Raw genomic sequence first — 20,344 nt, forward strand, 5'->3', positions numbered from 1 at the left:
CACGTGCCACAACTAAGACCTAGCATAGCCAAATAAATATAAATAAATATTTTTTTTTTAAAAAAGAGTTCAGCCATTTTTATAGCTTTGGCTACTATATAGTACTTATAGTCTTGACCTTTCACTTGAGTTTCAGTGAAAAGACCCATCTTCCAAGTATTTTAATCTAAACACATAATTTATCTGAAATTCACCTTTCAGTTTATTTTTCCTGTCAGTGAAACTCCTAATTGCCTACTAACTACATCTTAGAAGTCTAGAATCATCTATGATTCCTTGCTTTCACTGGATACCAAAGTCACTTATGAACTACCTCTCCTACCTCTAATCTATATAACCTCTTGTGTATATAGTACCTCAAGAACAATCTTCTTTTTTTTGTTGTTGTTTTTTTTTGACCATTAATTTTGTTTTTTTTAATTAGTTTATTTATCTATTTTTTTAACTTTACAATATTATATTTGTTTTGCCATACATTGACATGAATCCACCATGGGTGTACATGTTTTCCCCTTCCAGAACCCGCCTCCCACCTCCCTCCCCATCCCATCCCTCCTGGTCATCCCAGTGCACCAGCCCCGAGCACCCTGTATCATGCATTGAACCTGGACTGGCGATTCGTTTCACGTATGATAATTTACATGCTTCAATGCCAGTCTCCCATATCATCCCACCCTCGCCCTCGCCCTCTCCCATAGAGTCCATAATACTGTTCTATTTATCTATGTCTCTTTTGATGTCATCTTCTTATCTTTTCATCATCCAAATCCTCTGATTATAAAACAGTCTATGACCTGCTATTTCCCATTGTATCATATATGAACTAATATGTTCAACATTCACACTGATGACTAGTGGACAAATGGTCTACCTAAGAATGAAGATTCTATTGGGAAGATGGTGTTGGTCTAGGCAGACAAAGATGAAGAAAAAAGTACCACAAGCCTAGGCAGTTAGATAATGTTCAAAGACTTTTCTCTCTGGCCCACTTTATACTATATGAGGCACATTCATAGTAGTTAAAACTGGATCTGAAGGTGAAAGACAAATTCTGCCCAGTTGAGACAAAGAGACTGATTCCAGGACTACTACTATTCAGAAAACATCCCATAACTATGTGATAGCAACATGATTTGTATGGTGATTAACATTTTGCAAAACAATTTCATATTCATTTTCTCATTTTATCCTGATAACATTTCACTAAGGGAGATATCATTATTCCCATTTTGCATATAAGAAAAATAAGGCTCAGGGAGAAAACAAAACTTGCTTAAGATCATGCAGTGATGATGGTGTCAGGACTCAAATCCAGCCCTTCTGAATCTGTGTTCTGGACACCCTTAGCGATCCAGATACCCCTCTAGACTCTGAGCTGGGATTTGAGGTAAAAAGCCAGTGTGCTGAATGCCTTTCTGATCTCAATAAGTTTATTATCTATCATGGAAAGAGGAGATGGGAAAGGCATGTTCTCAAATAGTCCATTGTATTACACAATATATCTAACATGCCTTGAGAATTGTACCAATGGAATGCCATTGACCTGTAGTGGGCCATGGATTTTCTCTTTCCACCTTGACCAGTAAAGAAAGACTCCTGTTGGCAAGAATATAATTTATATAAAGTGCCTTTAAAATGTTCATATCCTTGAATCAAGTAAATATACTTCTAGGAATTTTACTTAAGAAAATTAACAAAGATGTGTGCAAAGATTTATCTACAGAGATGTTCATTGAAGCCTTACTTATACCAATGAAAAACTAGAAACAACCTAAATTGTCCTGAAGAGGGAACTTCTAAAATACAGTATAGTACTTCTACTAATGGAATACTGTTCAGTCGTTTAAAATGATGTGAGCAACCACAGATGGTTTGGGTAGGTGAAAGTGGCTAGTTAGAAGCAGGTTTGGCTGCATGTAACAGAAAACTCAAATAACAGTGACTTACACAAAGTGGGAGTCTCTAAGTTTCTCACATAGAAATTTAGAGATAAACCGAAATTATAGCTACATATTGGTCAAGAACTAGATTTCTCCATGATACAAATGAACATGTTTACAAAGCAGAAATAGACTCACAGACTTAAAGAACAAAAGGAGTAAGTATGGGAGGAGGGGATAGTTAGGAAGTTTTGGATGGACACGTGTGCACTGCTATATTTAAAACGGATAACCAACAAGAACCTGCTATATGATACAGGGAACTCTGCTCCATATTATCTGGCCTGAATGGGAGGGGGATTTGGGGGAGAATGGTTACATGTATATGTATGGCTGAGTCCCTTTACTGTCTGCCTGAAACTATCACAACATTGTTAATTGGCGATACTCCAATATAAAATAAAAAGTTTAAAATTTTTAATTAAAAAGTCAAAGAATAAAAGACTTTAAGAAAATAAAGTTGAAAAAACAGATTTCTCATATATTTTTAAAATTTTATTTGTTTTTTATTGGAGTATAATTGCTTTCTCATGTGTGAGTTTCTGCTCTACAACACAGTGAATCAGCTATATGTATACATATATCCTCATCCTCTTGAGCCTCCCCCCTTTTTCTCAACCATTCTTGGTATATAACTCCTGTAGCCTAAGTTGTGAGGGCCTTGCCCATATACCCTCTGGCATTCACCATAGCCAGGCTCACCAAAACTTGACTTCCAACTACACATACCCGTGACTCTGCCTTTAAGGGCATCTCTGGCCATCAGCACGAGGGGCATACTGGAAGTGCCAGGGAGTTAAAGACTTCCCCACGTTCCAGGAATAGCCCTCAAGCAATAATAGATAAATTCACCATTCCCTTGCCCTTCGGGTGTGCAGGGAATAACTCTTAAGTGTGTCCTACACTGAAGCCCCAGCTGCACTGAGTCCCAGCTGCCCAAAGCAGTAGAGCATCCTTGATCAGCTTTCTTCCCTTTCCTGACTCACTTCTGGCTCTTCTCCCAGTACTTTCCTCCATCAGGACTCTAACTCCTCACACTCAGACCCTTGTGTCTGTCTGTTTCTGGGGAGCTGCAACCAAGACGGCTTCTGTTCTCCTGGTTACTATAGCTCCGAACATCATCACATCCAAGGCAGGAAGAAGGCAGATGGGAAAAGGGCAAAGCTGCCTTTCAGTTCAGTCGGTCTTTGAAAGAACTTTCCCAGGAGCCTCACCTGAATACCCTCAGCCAACATTCTCAGGAACTTGGGAACATTGCTGCACCCAACAGTTGCAAATGCTGTTACCAAAGAAGAGACCTGGTGGCAATCCGGGGTACACTTGTTACTAGCTGTGTGACCCTTTACTAGCTGAGTTAGTTTACTGACCATTTCTGAGCATGGGTTGCTTTATGTGTAAAAATGGAATAGCATAACCATGGTGGGCATTTGAAAGGATTACATTAAGAAATATACAATGTGTGGTACAGAGTAGACACGCGATAGCTGTGTTTTCTCCATTTCCTAAATCATCTGACTTTACTTTGAGTAATAAACCAAAATTACCATCTAATACTTACTGATTTATGACCTGAGACATGTCTTCCCATGTGATCTTAACTGTTTGATCATCTGCAAAATAAAAATAATAATACCCACCTCACAAGTCAGTCTGACTATATCAAATGAGCTATTTGAAGTCACATTTCAGGCACAGAGAGGGGTTTTCCTTTCTCCCCCAACCCCTCTCATCACTTCTTCTAGATCAAGAATTCTCAACAAAGTGATATTGCCCCCAAGAGGGCAAAAATCGGTTCTGGGGAGATGTAAAACTCATTCTTTTTATATGTGAAGCACAGATACATACAATGCAGAAACTGATATAGATACAGTGTATCTGTGGCATAGGGTGATTAGGAGCAAAAATGACTGAAAAAAATAGACTTCAGTACATGGAAGTTCAGTCAAGAGAAGTAAAGATGTTTTCTGTGTTGATCTTCTTAAAAAGAAAGAAAAGATACCTGGAATTGGGGACAGAGAGGGGGGAAAGGTTGAGAAATGTTGCTATAGAGTCGGTCTTGATAGACTAAGTCCATAAAAACCATTCTTGGTTTCTTTAGGTAGATATATTCCTAAGTATTTTATTCTTTTTGTTGCAACTCTCCGACATAAATCACAGCAGGATCCTCCATGACCCACCTCCCAGAATATTGGAAATAAAAGCAAAAATAAACAAATGGGACCTAATTAAAATTAAAAGCTTTTGCACAACAAAGGAAACTATAAGCAAGGTGAAAAGACAGCCTTCAGAATGGGAGAAAATAATAGCAAATGAAGCAACAGACAAACAATTAATCTCAAAAATATACAAGCAACTCCTGCAGCTGAATTCCAGAAAAATAAACGACCCAATCAAAAAATGGGCCAAAGAACTAAACAGACATTTCTCCAAAGAAGAAATACAGATGGCTAACAAACACATGAAAAGATGCTCAACATCACTCATTATTAGAGAAATGCAAATCAAAACCACAATGAGGTATCATTTCACACCAGTCAGAATGGCTGCTATCCAAAAGTCTACAAGCAATAAATGCTGTAGAGGGTGTGCAGAAAAGGGAACCCTCTTACACTGTTGGTGGGAATGCAAACTAGTACAGCCACTATGGAGAACAGTGTGGAGATTCCTTAAAAAACTGGGAATAGAACTGCCATATGACCTAGCAATCCCACTGCTGGGCATACACACCGAGGAAACCAGAATTGAAAGAGACGCGTGTACCCCAATGTTCATCGCAGCACTGTTTACAATAGCCAGGACATGGAAGCAACCTAGATGTCCATCAGCAGACGAATGGATAAGGAAGCTGTGGTACATATACACAATGGAATATTACTCAGCCATTAAAAAAAATACATTTGAATCGTTTCTACTGAGATGGATGAAACTGGAGCCCATTATACAGAGTGAAGTAAGCCAGAAAGAAAAACAACAATACAGTATACTAATGCATATATATGGAATTTGAAAGATGGTAACGATAACCCTATATGCGAGACAGAATAAGAGACACAGATGCAGAGAACAATTTTATGGACTCTGAGGGAGAAGGTGAGGGTGGGACGTTCTGGGAGAATAGCATTGAAACATGTATATTATCATATGTGAAACAGAACACCATTCCTTGTTCGATGCATGAGACAAGGGCTCAGGGCCGGGGCAATGGAATGACCCAGAGGGATGAGATGGGGAGGGAGGTGGGTGGAGGGTCCAGGAAGGGGAACACATGTAAACCCATGGCTGATTCATGTCAATGTATGGCAGAAACTATTACAATATTGTAAAGTAGTTAGCCCCCAACTAAAATAAAATTTAAAAAATAAAATAAAAATAAAGAGACTCTGAAAATAAAAAAAAAAAAAAACCATTCTTGGAATCCTCATGCTTCTGAGCTGGCCTATCTTCCCCAACGCCTTTTTCATAACCCACGCAGGTGAGGTTTCTTTTTTGTCCCCAGTGAATTGGTGGGTTTTATTTATTTCTATAAACTATCCCCACTTTCTTTTGACCCACGTTATGTTGTTAAACTCCAAAACCACCAAATATAAGAAAGGTAGAAAATTACTGAACATAGGAGGGTCAGAATTCCAGAGAGTGCACTTTTGGCACAGGTTAAATAATACTAGCTTTCTTTCTAATTTTCTGGCTAGGCCCCTGTGTTGATTAAAATATGGCTTAACACCAGGGTACTTCCCCTTGGCCCATTCTGTTCATCATGCATTAGAAAATGGTAGAAATGAGACCTTCCCCAAAACAGTGGGGCCTGTGTTGGTGATTTTCAAAAACACCTCGGGCATAATATTGAATCCTGTCACCTCAAGGGAGGAAAGACATTTGAAGGTAGAACTGTTACCCTTTCTTGCTGTTGATATCATACTGCTTCTGTAACCAAGGGAAATGCAGAGGTTGGTTTTGGAATAAATAAACTCATGTGTAGTTTGCTATTTAAATTCAGTAGACAATACCCCACGGTGCTGCTGCCGTATGATAATGGATGGTTTTTACCCTTGAGAATCTGAATCACAAAGCTGCATTGGAATTACATGTAGCAGTTATAGAAACATCTGTATAAAAAAATACCAAAGGACAGCAGAGTGTCATAAAAACTATTTGCCAGTAAATCTGCGTGTGATGGGCTAGTAAAAATGGACACGTTAGGCATAAGAGATGTGTCTGCCTATCATGTAGGCTAGCTTTGTGAGGGATGACAAGCTTCCACTGGTACCCTGAGATAAGAAACAGCTGTTGTTGGCATTGGCATTCCTGTGAGAAGTGAAATGATAATTCTGAAACACACTTACGAGTGTTACCATATATTTGACCAAGTTTGGAATATATGCAAGACCAGAATCCGGCAGCCCCGAGCTTTTGCTCAACAACCTTTTAGCAATCTCCTGAGGAGGAAGCACTGATTCCAATCACATAGAACCGTTGTCCGATTATGTGTTATTTCTAAAGCAAGTAGTTGCCATGTGTATGTATGTGGTAGGGATAGAGGGCAGGGGCAAGATGGAGGAAGGCTGTTATTTTTCTTTTTTATTGCATCAAGGACATTTTTTGGTATAAAATTTCCGACTTTCAAATGATGACTGCAAAGCAGTTGCTTAGGTGCATTTATGAGTTGTGAGTCAAAGAGGGAAAAACATCTTTCAGCACAAAAGCTTCGCTGAATCTCACCATCGGATCTGTTTGATAGCTACACAGAAAGGCAACAAGCATTTATTTTAGAAGGTAAAAAAATTCACCATTTTCATATATAATTTCTATACTCTCTATAAAAATTAATAAAAACTCCAATTACAAGAGCTTAAAATTTCATATTGATCTGGAACTTACCTTTTTGTGGAATTTTTTTTTTTTATTCTATCTGTTCATAGTTCAAGCATATTCTTGACTACTACTCTGGCATTTTCTGGGGAATTTTTTTTTCCTTTTAATGTTTAACTATACAAAGTCCACTATAGATGCCTGGTGTTGGTCTGGCCATTCGCTCAGCAGGCATTCCACTTTCCCTCTGTTTCCTGCTAGATTTTCTGCTTGAAGGTTGTCCCATTCAGGCAGAGCACCCCTACCCAGCCAGGACCCCACCCAGCAGCCAGTAGAACAGACTCTTCTGCTATCAGAGGACATACTCGGCAGCCTCCAGATCAGACTTTCTGGATGAGATGGTTGGATGGCATCACCGACTCGGACATGAGTTTGACCAAGCTCCAGGAGACGGTGAAGGACAGGGAAGCCTGGCGTGCTGCACTCCATGGGGTCGCAAAGAGTTGGACATGACTGAGCGACTGAACAACAACAGAATGATAGGGAACTGGAGAAGGATGATCAGACAAATGGTGCAGCTCAGCCCATACCAACCTTTATGAAAAGAAGAACCATTCCTTCTCCGCTTAGCCATCCACAGCCTTGGCAATACAGCTAGCGCAAACTGGACCAAGTGCTCCCTGGAGTTCTCTTCTACCTTCTGATTTTATGCTATGGTTTTAAGAAATAGGCACCCCGAGCAACCAGGAGCCATGATTTCTGGCTCTCCACCCTGTTTCATGCTAGAGAAGGCTTGGGCTTTTAGGTTCCCATAACATCAGACTGCCCAATCGGCTCAGGGAGTTCAGCCTAAGTCCTCAGATCTGGTCTTATTACTCTCTGTACTAATCTGGTCAAGAAAATTGTGTCCTAGAGAAGAATAATGGACAAAAGGAGAGTTGGGCAGACAATGACAAAGGTGAAAGAGAGAAGAATAGAAAAAGAAAGGGAGGGTTTGAAGGCAGGGACTACTTCCAAACAACAGATAAATGTCTTTTTCCTCCATATTAAAAATCTGTCCACCAAAATGAGAAGGCATAATTAGCAGCTAAATACAGATTCATGTCTTATATCTGTTAAATGACATATCACCAAGGTACAAAGCAGCATGTCTGGTTGAAGGTTGGGTGACTTGAGCCCTCTATTACTCTATATAAAACAAAGAATCTATAGTTTCATTACCCTTAAATTGTCTGGCAGTGGGCAGAGTTTTATTAGAAGCTGTTCTTTCATATTATGCAGTGTAGTCAAGGATATATTAGCTTTGACGTTTTCTTACATCTCAATACACTGTGTACTGAATTTACTGTGAGGCTAATTTAGAAGGGAGATTTTCATAGGAGGAAGTAATGGTCAACATCAGCTGTGCTTCAACTTATAAGCAGGATGAAAATTCAGGGGAAAAATGGACATACACATAAAATTACTGGTTGTTAATAAGAATGCTTCTTGTATTTATATGCTTTATGCAATTCTATGTCTCAAAACTGGAGTTTCTTAAAACTCTTTTCAGGCGGAAGATTTTATTATTAAGGAAATGGTTATAAATAAATAAATAAATCCTTTTTTATTTTCTCTTAAATAAGCCAAAAAATCCCATCATATTAAACTGCACATAAAAGGTTGTTCAACTTTGGAAAAGAAAAAAATGCAGCACTACAAGTTAAGCATTTAAAACCCAGTTTAAAAGTGATTTATTTGAGTGATATAAAATCAAGTTGTTATGAAACGAATTCCCAGTATGTGAAATTTAATTTCACCTGTAGGACCCATCACTCATCACCAAAGTTTTATTACACTCTAGTATCGGGTGCCATTCTCTCACGTGGGGTTATCTTTTCTAATCAGATCATGCTGGTCACCTGACATTTTTGAGGCACCAATTAAAACATGTCATCAATAAATGAAATTGAATTCTATTCAAACCAAATAAAGAGGAAAACTAGCATATCAGAGTGATAAGTGAAGTACTTTAGTGTCAATAACTTAGAATATAAATATAGAGGGATGTTTCAGCTGCTAACCTAATAAAACCCAGTCAATCAAACAGTGAAAGATACTGCAAAACAGCAACAGGAAGTATTATAAGAACAGCACCCAATGGAGACACGTAAGAGAAAACCTGTACACATTCAGTTTCTTATCTGCCCTATAGGTATAGCAGTGGAACGTTTTTTGTTTTTTTTTCCTTTGTATTTATCTTTGTGCCTGAATGAGTTCAATTTCACTTAGATCAGGACAGAAACTTCAGAACAGCACGTTAATCCGTCCTGTCTTCATGGGCAACTGAACAAACAGACCAATATCAGTGTAAAATTGTAATTCTGGAGATTAATGCTGTCTTTCTTGTTTGCTGTGAACTTGACCTCTTTGCCTTTCTTTCCTCCCCTTTTTTAGCTTCTGTCCAGGGTCCCTGGGAGAGAGCCGTCTCACCAAACAAAGTGCCCTACTATATCAAGTAAGTCGAAAACATCAAGTTCTTAAAGAGGCATGTATTTTGGCTAATGTGTATATTCACAGATGAATTTATTTTTAAAACTCGACGTTAGCCTGGCCTACAATACCCAGTTCTTTCTTCCCCAAGGAAGCTACATTGTCATGCTACAATGACCACTGAAAGCTTGCTGATGCCATAGGGAGGTACCTTTCGGAAAAGTCCAGTTAATGCAGCATACATGTTATGGTTTGTGATTGGAGGTGGTGTGGATTTCGTGCAATAGAATAGAAACTGCTTATAATATTATGGAGAGTGGCAGTGAATACTTACAAGAACAATTTTATTTATTCAGAGGTTTTCCCACATTTCTTCTTTAGACAAAGATGGAAGGTGTCTGCAGCTATCTGTCCACAGACTGTTTTAGGTGAATAAATACTTGATGTACCCAAAGGCAGGCAGTAACAGTTCTGGATTTGTGGAGCTGAGGTGTTCACTCTCAACACATAGCACTCAGCATTTTTCACATAACAACAACAAAAATGATATTGTTTTCAGGGTCCATTTATGTCAGTCAAAAGCATACAAGTTCTTAGAAGCACCTTCTGCAAGATGCTGTATGAAATACAAATTATGATACATTGGGTTGCCATGAAAGAGAGAGGAGAAAGAGTATTGAGTTATTATGGTACCTTAACAGTTACTCATCAACTGTGTAATTGAATCCAGCTTAAATTTAAGTTTCAGTCGGCTACCTCAACAACAATTTAAATAAATCAGATTCACGAAATAGTCTGCAATACCAACTTAAGTCTTTGAACTTGCTTCCACTATCAGTCTGACTAAAAATATGAAATGTTTTTCCATCTTTTCAGCCTGCCATCTCTTATCGAGGCTGTTTTTATTCTCCCACTGCCCATCAATCCTTCATAATTCAGTTCTCAAGCAATAAGGGCAGTCCTAGATCTTCATTACTACAGTTCTCAAGAAATTGGATTTCATTCCTCAGTTTTGTTAACTCAGAAGAATGGGATTGAGGGGATGTTTTTGGCTCCTCAAGGAGAGCTATATCCTTTAGGAAAGGTGGTCTTACTAAATTTTTCCAGACAGGGTTTCTCTCACTTTAAAAATTCTACTTCAGTGTGTTTTGATCCTACTTTTTAATTTTCTAATTTCAAATTTGATTTTATTATTTTTGTTGTGTATAATTATTTAGTCACTCTAAAGTGCATGGTTTAATACCTATTTAAAATCACCCATTCTCTTAAATAATGTACTGATTTTTAGACATGAACTGTATTGCTTTACATGCACTATATATTTTGTGCAGCCATTTTATTCAAATTCTTCCCAGTCTTCTTCTACATCAGTGTCTTCATCATCACAAATTTCCATTTCTGACAAAGACCTGCTCCTTTTTCAATCCATTTCTAAAACTCTCGCTTTATCCAATTCCTTTATGAGCTAAAAAAAAACCTTTTGTGGCCCAGATGTTAGGATCACCTGAGAGTCTGAGACATCTTTAAGCCATCATTCTCCAAATTGTTACCTGTTTGGGGTTCATTAAGTGTCTCGTGGGATTCCTAGATTACCCCCCTCATCCCACTGTCCTTTCCCTAAATATGTATCTTCTCCCTGATGTTACATCTCCTTTGAAAGATCCCAGCACAGTGCTATGAAGCAGTGGAAATGAATTCGGTCCAAAAAAATGAAAGGAAAATGAATTCCAAAAAAGCTATAATTCCTCTCTGTATCTTAGACTCTTCTGCTCCTCGATAGGATCAGAGAACAGCCACTCTCTATTTTTCTTCCTGTTTGTCCAGAGCTCCTTCACCAACTTGAAGATTATGGTGGCAATTTTGGGAGGGGCACAGATCTGGGAATAAGAAAACTTGACTTCTGGTCCTGACTCTGTGATTAGTTGGTTGTATGGCCTAGGGCAAGTCACTTCACCTGCACAAAGCTTGGTTTCTCATTTCTCAAATGAAGAGTTGGACTAGATGACATCCAAGCTCCTTTGTAACTCTAGGAATCAAAGCGTGTGACTGGTTCCGTGGTCTTGTCCAAATTCAAAACCTTTAAGATCTCAGCCTTTTTCAAGAAGTTTAATCTTTATTTTTTTTTAAAAAAAAATTCTTTATTTTCATTATTAGCAGAATATAAATTCTCAGTTTTAAAAATAACACAGAAATTCTATTTTTCCACTGTGAATTAGCTTCACATATGCCCTCTCAGTCCACTCCAGTTTCTCCAGGTACCTAAGGAGCTTTGGTCTTTGTGTTTAATTTAGAACTATTATTCTTCCTAGTTTAATGGTAAGAAATATAGAACAATAGACAGGAAAAGGAGCAGAGAGGTGAGTATGGAGACCTTAAAAACCTCTGAAGTGATCAGTCCCTTGGAATGAAGAATTACCTAATTTCTCAAAGATGTCCCTGAAACGTTACCGAGATCAATTCTCTGTACAATTATAATCTCCTTGAAATTAGAGATTGTGCAGTTTCTCAAATATACTTTTAAAATGATAAGCCATAATATAGGGAGAACACATGTTCAGAACATTGTCCATAAACAGATTATTGATGTCCTTTGTGATTTATTATTGCACATTAGTACTCTCTAAAATATTCTGCTTATACCAACTGACTTTGTACAAGATCCAGTGGACCTCATGCCCTGGCAGATGCCATTCATAGTTTGAGATACCTTATTGGTCCACAAATAACAATAATGATAATGTTTGTAATGACATCATTTCAACCAGCTCCCGTTTGTCCTCATCTTATTTGTCTTGACTTCCATGCAAGAGCTTTTAACCACACATGTCCACCTGCAGAAATAAGTGTTTCCTCTGGATATTTTTTAATGCTATATAATATGCTGTGGTTCGTGGGGTCGCAAAGAGTCAGACAAGACTGAGCGACTGAACTGAACTGAATAGCTCCTTTTCAATGCTGAAATAAACTGATCATCCATATAACAAGAAGTTTCTGTACCAGTAGCACAGTTCCAGTTAGTCGCTGAGTCAGCCACTCATCCTTGAGGTTGTAACAACCTCTTCTGCCCTAGATAGCCAATCAAGTAGTGTTTATGCCTGCATCCTAACACTGGCTTTTCATATGATACTAAGAACCTTGATTTTGAGACTTGAAACTACATGTTTGTCTAGTTTATTAGTCCCCAGTGTACATCATTGTTACCGTCTTCATTTTCCCTTCCCCTTGGAGCTCTTCTACTCCTGCCAGCCTCTCTTTCAGGTTATTTCATTACAGATTTCATTGCCACTGAAAAAATAATCACCAACAATGTTCAACCTGTTACAACTGCCTTTTCCACTCTCTGCCATTTTGTAGTTTTTTGGCCTACTGTCAAACTCATGAAAATTTCAATATAATAGCCTTTAACCAGCTGCTACATTCTGTTAGAATTTCTTTCACCTTTTTATGTTGTACACTCCCATATGGGTAAACCATGCGGAGCCAAGAGCTGGGACTCTCTCTTGCTTTCTTAATGAGTTAGAAAATTATTTTTCTGTGTTCTGGACTATCAGAAGAATTTAGGAATCCCAAACTTGCATGCAACATGTTTTTGCATAGATGACATAATAAGAGCATAAGAAATCGCACACTGGGTCAGACCCACAGGGCGACTAGCCCAGAAGTCTGACCCACATGCAAACAACAATAGCTGTGTTGTCGATTAACCTAGTAATTTGCATTTCAAAAATATCAGGATGCATCATGGCTATTTCTTACAATGCACTGTGCAATCTATTGGCATTGAGTATATCCAGTGGTTTCTTAAACTTTTCCCATTCTCCCCTTAAGTCCTATCTTAGAAATAAGAAGTTCCATAAACTTACTGATTTCTCTATAAATAAATAAAGACGTACTTCAGTTTCTCTTTAATCTACATCCCTTAACCTCAAGAAGCGGCCCCAATTAAGTGCTATGAAATTCACTGAATACAATTCTATTTACCCAGAGTCGACTTTAATCTCACATCCTCTCACTACCTCCTTTTCATTTTCATCTTCCCAGTCTGAGAGTATAATCCTTTTTAGGTTTTCAGTCTGCCCTTGAATGAAAGATAAGCATTTCCCTTGATCATCTTAGTTGTTTTTTCCTGGATCTTCTCCAGCTCTGCTATATCTTCCTTGGGGTGTCGTGACTGGAATGGCCCAAATATTGGTTATTAAATTTGTTAGCATCGTCTCTAGTCTCTGTTCACTCATGAAGAAAGTAAATGCTGTTCACAGTCTCCCATTGATGCACACATGGAGAAACCAATTGAGGTCATACCCGTTCTACATATATTACTTCTAGGAGAAGGATGGTTTGTGGCTACTTATGAGTAATACCAGGTCAACTGTTTGACCTTGTATTTCTGCCAGCTGTCTCTTAGGAAGGATTTGATTTTTAGACAAGCTGGTCCTTTCCTCCTGCAAAGACGCTGTGGTTGCTAAATATCGGGAGGCATTCAGTAATGAAGCTTGGGAGAAACCTGCTGACTCAGTCAGCAGCAATACATTGCATCAGGTTGCCTTTCTAAACATGTCTGAAGCACTTCACAAAAGCATGAAAAATGGGGTTCTGAGGAACATTCTTACTGTTCAGCTCTTTTTAACATACAGTGTTCAAGAAACAACTCAGGTCTAAAGGAGTGTCTGTCTTTTCCTACTAGTTATTTTGGATGTTGTCTACATTGCTGTGGATGTCTAATAACCTTGATCTATCCTTCTCTCCATTCTCAATCCCAGGCATGTTTCTCCAGCCACCTGTTACATCTGAGTTGCTCATCACTTTCTGCTGGTTTCTGCTTAGCAAAATACGATATAACCCCCCGCCCCCGGTTGAAGCTGACAGTTGCTTCAGTCAGCATTTCTTGCTGTTATTGCTGTGTCACTGCCAAATTGGCTGACTGGAGTTCTCACTGTCCTGTATTCCTATGGCTACCATCCCTGTGGTTCTACTAGAACAAGCATTTGATTCTCAGCATGAAATTTTGGCCATCAGCCTACGCTTACCTTTTGCTGTTTGTGTCCTCTTGTATCCTGTTGATCTTTTCGCAGTTACACTGATGAATCTTGCTCTGTTTTGAGTACCCGTGCTCCCTAACTTCAGTAGCATCTGAGTTTTGACACCACCTCCCTCCATACCATATTGCCTCAATTTCAATTTTCTGGGCAGTTTTTCAGATTCCAACTATCTCCCATGTTTAAAGCATATCTTGCCCTCATTCTTGCTCCAGCTTCCTATTATTTGTGCCAGGAGTTGTTATGCTTCAAGTTTGGGCTGAGTTTATTTGTTTCTCTGAATTATTGACTTCTATTTCACTCAGTCAGTCAGTTCAGTCGCTCAGTCGTGTCCGACTCTTTCTGACCCCATGAATCGCAGCACTCCAGGCCTCCCTGTCCATCACCAACTCCTGGAGTTTACCCAAACTCATGCCCATCAAGTCAGTGATGCCATCCAGCCATCTCATCCTCTGTCGTCCCCTTCTCTTCCCGCCCCCAATCCTTCCCAGCATCAGGGTCTTTTCCAATGAGTCAACTCTTCGCATGAGGTGGCTGAAGTACTGGAGTTTCAGCTTCAACATCAGTCCTTCCAATAAACGCTCAGGACTGATCTCCTTTAGGATGGACTGGTTGGATCTCCTTGCAGTCCAAGAGACTCTCAAGAGTCTTCTCCAACACCACAGTTCAAAAGCATCAATTCTTTGGCGCTCAGCTTTCTTCACTGCCCAACTCTCACATCCATACATGACCACTGGAAAAACCATAGCCTTGACTAGACGGACCTTTGTTGGCAAAGTAATGTCTCTGCTTTTTAATATGCTACTTAATGTTTATTTAGAGAGGGAGCAATAGCTATGTCTCAGCTGTAACAGCAGTCAAGATGCTAAATATCTGTTGGTTAGAATGTGGTGGAAACACTTCTGATGAGACAGGTTCTTTAAGTCTTTATTGAATTTGTTGCAATATTGCTTGTGTTTTATGTTTTGGGTTTTTTGGTTGTGTCCTGTGGGATCTTAGCTCCCTGACCAGAGATAAAACCTGCACCCCTTTTGTTGGATGGCAAAGTTTTAACCACTAGACTGTCAGGGAAGTCCGGAGGTGGACACTTATTATTAAAAAAACACTGGGTTATGAAATCCAGCTAAGCAAACATTCCCCCATGTCTCATTCATGATACCTTACCATTCTAGGAATGCTTCTAATCTTCAGACGTTCAGTTTGAATATTGGTTGGGATTGGCAAAGGTGTCCTTAGTTTTTCTCAGAATATAATTTGTGCTGTTTCTGGTCAAATCCTTCACATGTATATTTTTCTCCAAAATACACCTTTTAGCAGCTGACAGGACACAATGAAATGGCAGAAATAATAAATAGACCAGGTATCAGAAGACTTGAAGTCTGATTTCAACTTTGCTATTAACTAGCTATTTGACCAAAGGTGAATCACTTATCTTCTCTGAGTCTCAGTTTCTCCATCTGTCACCTGAAGAGGTTGAATCACATGATATCATAGGTCATTTCCAGTTCTGACATTTCCTGATTTTATGAATGTTGACTTTGAAAGAGAAATTATTTATAATAGTTTCCAGAGGAGTGAAAATGAATCTTCATATCGCCCTTGAGGTTTCTTATTGCACCATCAATCTTACAGGATAGGAAGGACAAATAATGTGAAACCTTTTCCTTAACTGTTTAGCACCATTGATAATAAGAAGCAGATGTAATAGAGAATCAGCTGTCAGTCTTTGAGGATACTGGTGAGTATCTCTGGGTAATTAAATTTGTGGAATCGCTGCCAGAAGCCTGGTGTTCTGACTTTTCAAAAGGCTTTGTACACAGAGATAACCCAGAGGTCAGTCTTCTCTGCTGTGCTTTCTCCTCCACAGTTTGATGCTTCCAGAGGTCATATTAGCTGAGTCTCATTAAACTCTGCAACCACAATGAAGGAATGGTCAGTAATGCGTAATTGATGATATAATCTTGAAAACAGCTCAGCTTAAGATGGTAACTGAAAGAGAGTGCAGGAGGTGCCATAGGGTCATACGGGGTGCTGATTCTGGCCTTTGCTTTTGTACATCTTGTTGGTAGCTGTAGATGTTACTATCTTCTGTCTCATAGGCTCACAAAAAGATCTCACATCTTTCCTTACAGTTTCATAAGCTGATACATAGAACCTCAACTGAGATAATAGAGTTCATGAGGATAGGTGCTGTGTGTCTTTTTCTAGCATAGTGCCTCACAGATAGCATGTGCTCAGTAGATATTAGAATGAATGAATAAACAAATGCATACAAGAAGTTTCACATGCTTTCCAGTTTCCTGGCCCCTTTTACTTTCAAAAAATCTTCAGATGTCTGTGTGTCCATTTAGATCTACCACCCAAATGGGTCTCTCGTATCCTCTAGTTTTGTTGTTGTTGTTTAGTCACTCAGTCATGTCCAAGTCTTTGTGACTTCATGAGGGGTAGCCCACCAGGCTTTTCTCTGTCTATGGAATTTCCCAGACAAGAATACTGGAGTGGGTTGCCATTTCCTTCTCCAGGGGATCTCCCTGACCCCAGGATCCAACCAAAGGCTCTTTCATTGGCAGGTGGATTCTTTTGTATTTTTTCATTTATTTATTTTAATTGGAGGACAATTACTTTACAATATTGTGATGGTTTTTGCCATACAGCAGTATGAATCGGCTGGCCAAAAGTATACATATGTCCCCTCCATCCTGAACCCTGCTCCCACCTCCCTCCCCACCCCATCCCTCTGGGTTGTCACAGAGCACCAGTTTGGATGCTCAGCTTCATACATCAGACTCAGCAGGCGGGTCCTTTACCACTGTGCCACCAGTTAATATTACAAAGTGTGCTGAGTCTTATATAGAGTACAGTCCATGGATTCTCCAGGCAATACTGGAGTGGGTAGCCCTTCCCTTCTCCAGGGGATCTTCCCAACCCAGGGATCAAACCCAGCTCTCGTGCATTGGAGGCAGATTCTTTGTCAGCTGAGCCACCAGGGAAGCCCAAGAATACTGGAGTGGGTAGCCTATCCCTTCTCTAGCAGATCTTCCTGACCCAGGAATCGAACCGGGGTCTCCTGCATTGCAAGCGGATTCTTTACCAGCTGAGCCACCAGGGAAGCCCTATAGAGTTTCTCAGGTCTCTTAAACCCAGTGCCTAGCAGATGATCCTTAGCTGAGTGTCTGAATGGTACATACAAAATCCTGAGGTCTGGATTCTGCTCTGTCTTTAACACTGTGATTTGCAGTACGACTTAGCCCACCTGATAATGCCTGAAATCATTCTGAGCTCTGGCTTTCTTTGTTTCAGTAGAACTGGGGTCTTTTTATTTTTCTTAAATGCCACTCATGATCATTCTTCAGGTTTTGCAGTGTTCGGTAGAGCTTTAAATTGATCAACCTGTGTGTTTCACTAAGCGTTTACTTTGGATTTACTTTTAGGGCTGGAATATAGTAGCTACTGAGTCTGAAGAGAATGATAGTGACGTTTTTATTTTACAGAAAAAATCCTATAACATTCTGTGCCGTATGTAATGCTTAAAGGTGGCAGCATATGTACATATGCACATATATGCTGCAGCTAAAATACAGTGTTGTATACAGGTCAAAAATTCTGATATATTTCCCAGGTATTGTTTTTCCCCTCACCTCATTCATGGCACCTTGGGGAATGTGAGAATGTTCATGAAATATATTTAGGTCTCTTTCCCGAAAAAAGAGGAATAAGTTATTTCAGCTGTTGCTTCATTTTCTTTTTCTAGCTTTGTGAAACACGTTCATTCTTCCATAGTTGGGTAGTAGAAGAGACCATGGGCTGTGGCCTCAAATAAACCTGCGTTGGAAACTCAGCTTTATCATAATCTGACTCTGTGACTAGTTAACCTCACACCCATTCTCCCTTCTGACACGTAGGGAATATGAATGAACTTCTCCAAAATGGAACTGAAGTCTCACTGACATCTAATAGATACCGAGCGCTGGGTTTTTAAGAAAATCTTAAAAACCCAAAGGTCATGTCCAGTGTTAGCTATGTGTTTAGAATATTTTCTAGCACACAGATATCCTTGATCAAATTAGTTTATTTTCGTTCTTGGTGTTCCCATATAATTTGGGATATATGTGCATTCCCAAACATTCCTGAGCCTCTCCTAGGATCCTCTAATTGCTTCTTATCCTGTCCCCCTGGGAAGCCACATCCTGTTGGCCTTTACAAAGGTCAGCAGCAGCCCAGACAGCATTTGAAAATAACTGAATAACCCTGAACCGCCTCTCCCCTTTGGATAATTTCCTTAGAGCATTAGTCCTTTGAACATTGACCTGGTTACACAAAATGTCCCTTTCTCAGCGGGAAAACTCCAAATCCCATTCAGTCTCCCCCTCCCTCATTCCAGAGGACAGGGAGGAGGAGGGCAGAGGGTAGGGAGAAGGAATGAGAATACTTCCTTCTGGAAAGTTGTCAGCACACACACACATATAATTTCTTTTGAAAAATAAAATGAGTGCATTGTATACATCAGTGCTGTCACCTTGCAATATTTTCATATCCTTGCACAAGAAAAGAAAAAAACAAAACTTCTCTGTTTTCAGCAGCCTGTAAAGCTCCTAAGAACTGCCAGGTGGATGAAGCAGAGAAGCTTTCCTGCTCCCCCTGAAACTTTCAGTCGCTTTTTCTGTTTTTTTTCTCAGCATATCCACCTCCTTCTTGGTCCCAAAGCTGTTGCAAGTCAGATAGTCAGTGCAGAGAGTCATTTTTAACTTGCTTCTTTGCTATTTTGGGAATTTTTTTGTTGTGGTTTTGTTTCCTTTCAGTGTGATCACTTTTTCTCGGTCTTTTGCTTTCAACTAAGGGAGCATCTCATAGTTCTGGTCCATATGACCCCTGAGACAGGATGAAAAGCTAAGTGTAACATGTGCCTACTGAGTGCTAGAACTAGCTATTATCTTCCCATTTATGAGGTTAACAACCCCAGTTAGTATCTAATAAAGAAGAAATAGCTGAGATTCAGAGAGGCTGGTGGCTTTCTCAAGTCACAGTAGTAAAGACCCGGCTCTGTGCCTTTCCCACCAACCCTGTGACCTCAGTTGGCTTTGCACCCCCTCGTGTCCAAACTAGGACCCCCGCAATCACTATCCTTACCCCCCACATGCATACTCTAGTGGATCAAAGTTGCTTGGAGTTCCTCACCTGGGTGGGAGTTAGTCGCCTCTCCCCCAACGTCGGGCAGGGGCCAACTTAGCCAGGATTCTTGAGGATGCAGGTGGGGACCCATTTGGTAGGAGAAGTGTTGAAAGTTGGAAGGAAAAAATTAATAAAAGAGTAGAGAATGGAGATTTATAATAACAATAATGACTAATACATTTCATCTGTTGTCCCCAACTCTTTCAACTTCCTAGTATTGCTGGTTGAAAACCGACCCTTAGTGTAAGCAAGTGTGGCCAGTCCTCCACTGTAGGGCCGCCATCTTGAAAATCACCAACACTATCCTACTAGTTCTTCCTTGCATCATATTTCTTCCTTCGCTAATCAACTTCTGCCACTGTGCTCTTGCCAAGACCTAAGTTTCTCTATGCTGTTTTTGGCAATAAAGGGCCACAAAAAATAAAACAAAAACCTGGCCAGCCATGATGTAAGCATTTGCTTTCCTCTGTGGAAGCTGAGAAAGTGGAGGATGTCTGAGTCACTTCCTGGCACTTCCATCAGGGCTTTGTGGAGATGTGAGTACGCGAGACAAGTAACCTAATGTTATAGACGCCATAGCATGTGTTGTTCCCTATACTCCCAATTCTAAGCCCTTTTGAAGGGTATCACAGGGTCAACTCAGATGGATTAGGACAACTCTTTGGGAGGCTTTTTTACACTAGAGCTTGTCCTTGAATTTGATACCATCCCCTCCTTCTGATAACAGAGTCTCCTCTTTGCCATAAATCCCAGGCCCATGGTTCTAGCCTTACAAGGCAAATAACCTATGGTTGTAAGTCCTGACTTCCCTAGACACTGAGCATTTGGTAACCCCATGCATTACGTGTGGAAAATCTCACCTTACTGCAGAATGATTTCTCTTCTTTTTTATTATTATAACTATATGGTGGCTAACAAATA

At 39.7% G+C, this 20,344-nt stretch overlaps 1 protein-coding gene and 1 long non-coding RNA gene across 8 annotated transcripts in view; both read left to right on the forward strand.

Moving 5' to 3' along the window:
* Positions 1 to 20,344, forward strand: part of DMD (dystrophin) — a 2,147,259-nt gene that overhangs the window by 1,909,425 nt on the left and 217,490 nt on the right. For all 7 annotated transcript variants that reach the window (XM_081564318.1, XM_081564319.1, XM_081564320.1 and 4 more), the window contains one exon: positions 9,183 to 9,243. In XM_081564318.1, the coding sequence (XP_081420444.1) occupies positions 9,183 to 9,243 (61 nt within the window). The remainder of the gene's footprint in view (positions 1 to 9,182; positions 9,244 to 20,344) is intronic.
* Positions 16,430 to 18,816, forward strand: LOC145535985 (uncharacterized). Its single transcript, XR_014075572.1, has 2 exons — positions 16,430 to 16,698; positions 17,144 to 18,816. It is a non-coding gene; the product is annotated as an uncharacterized LOC145535985 (long non-coding RNA).

The sequence above is a fragment of the Giraffa tippelskirchi genome, chromosome X, assembly GCF_054371585.1.
Source record: "Giraffa tippelskirchi isolate mGirTip1 chromosome X, T2T-mGirTip1v1.2.pri, whole genome shotgun sequence".
Lineage (NCBI taxonomy): Eukaryota > Metazoa > Chordata > Mammalia > Artiodactyla > Giraffidae > Giraffa > Giraffa tippelskirchi.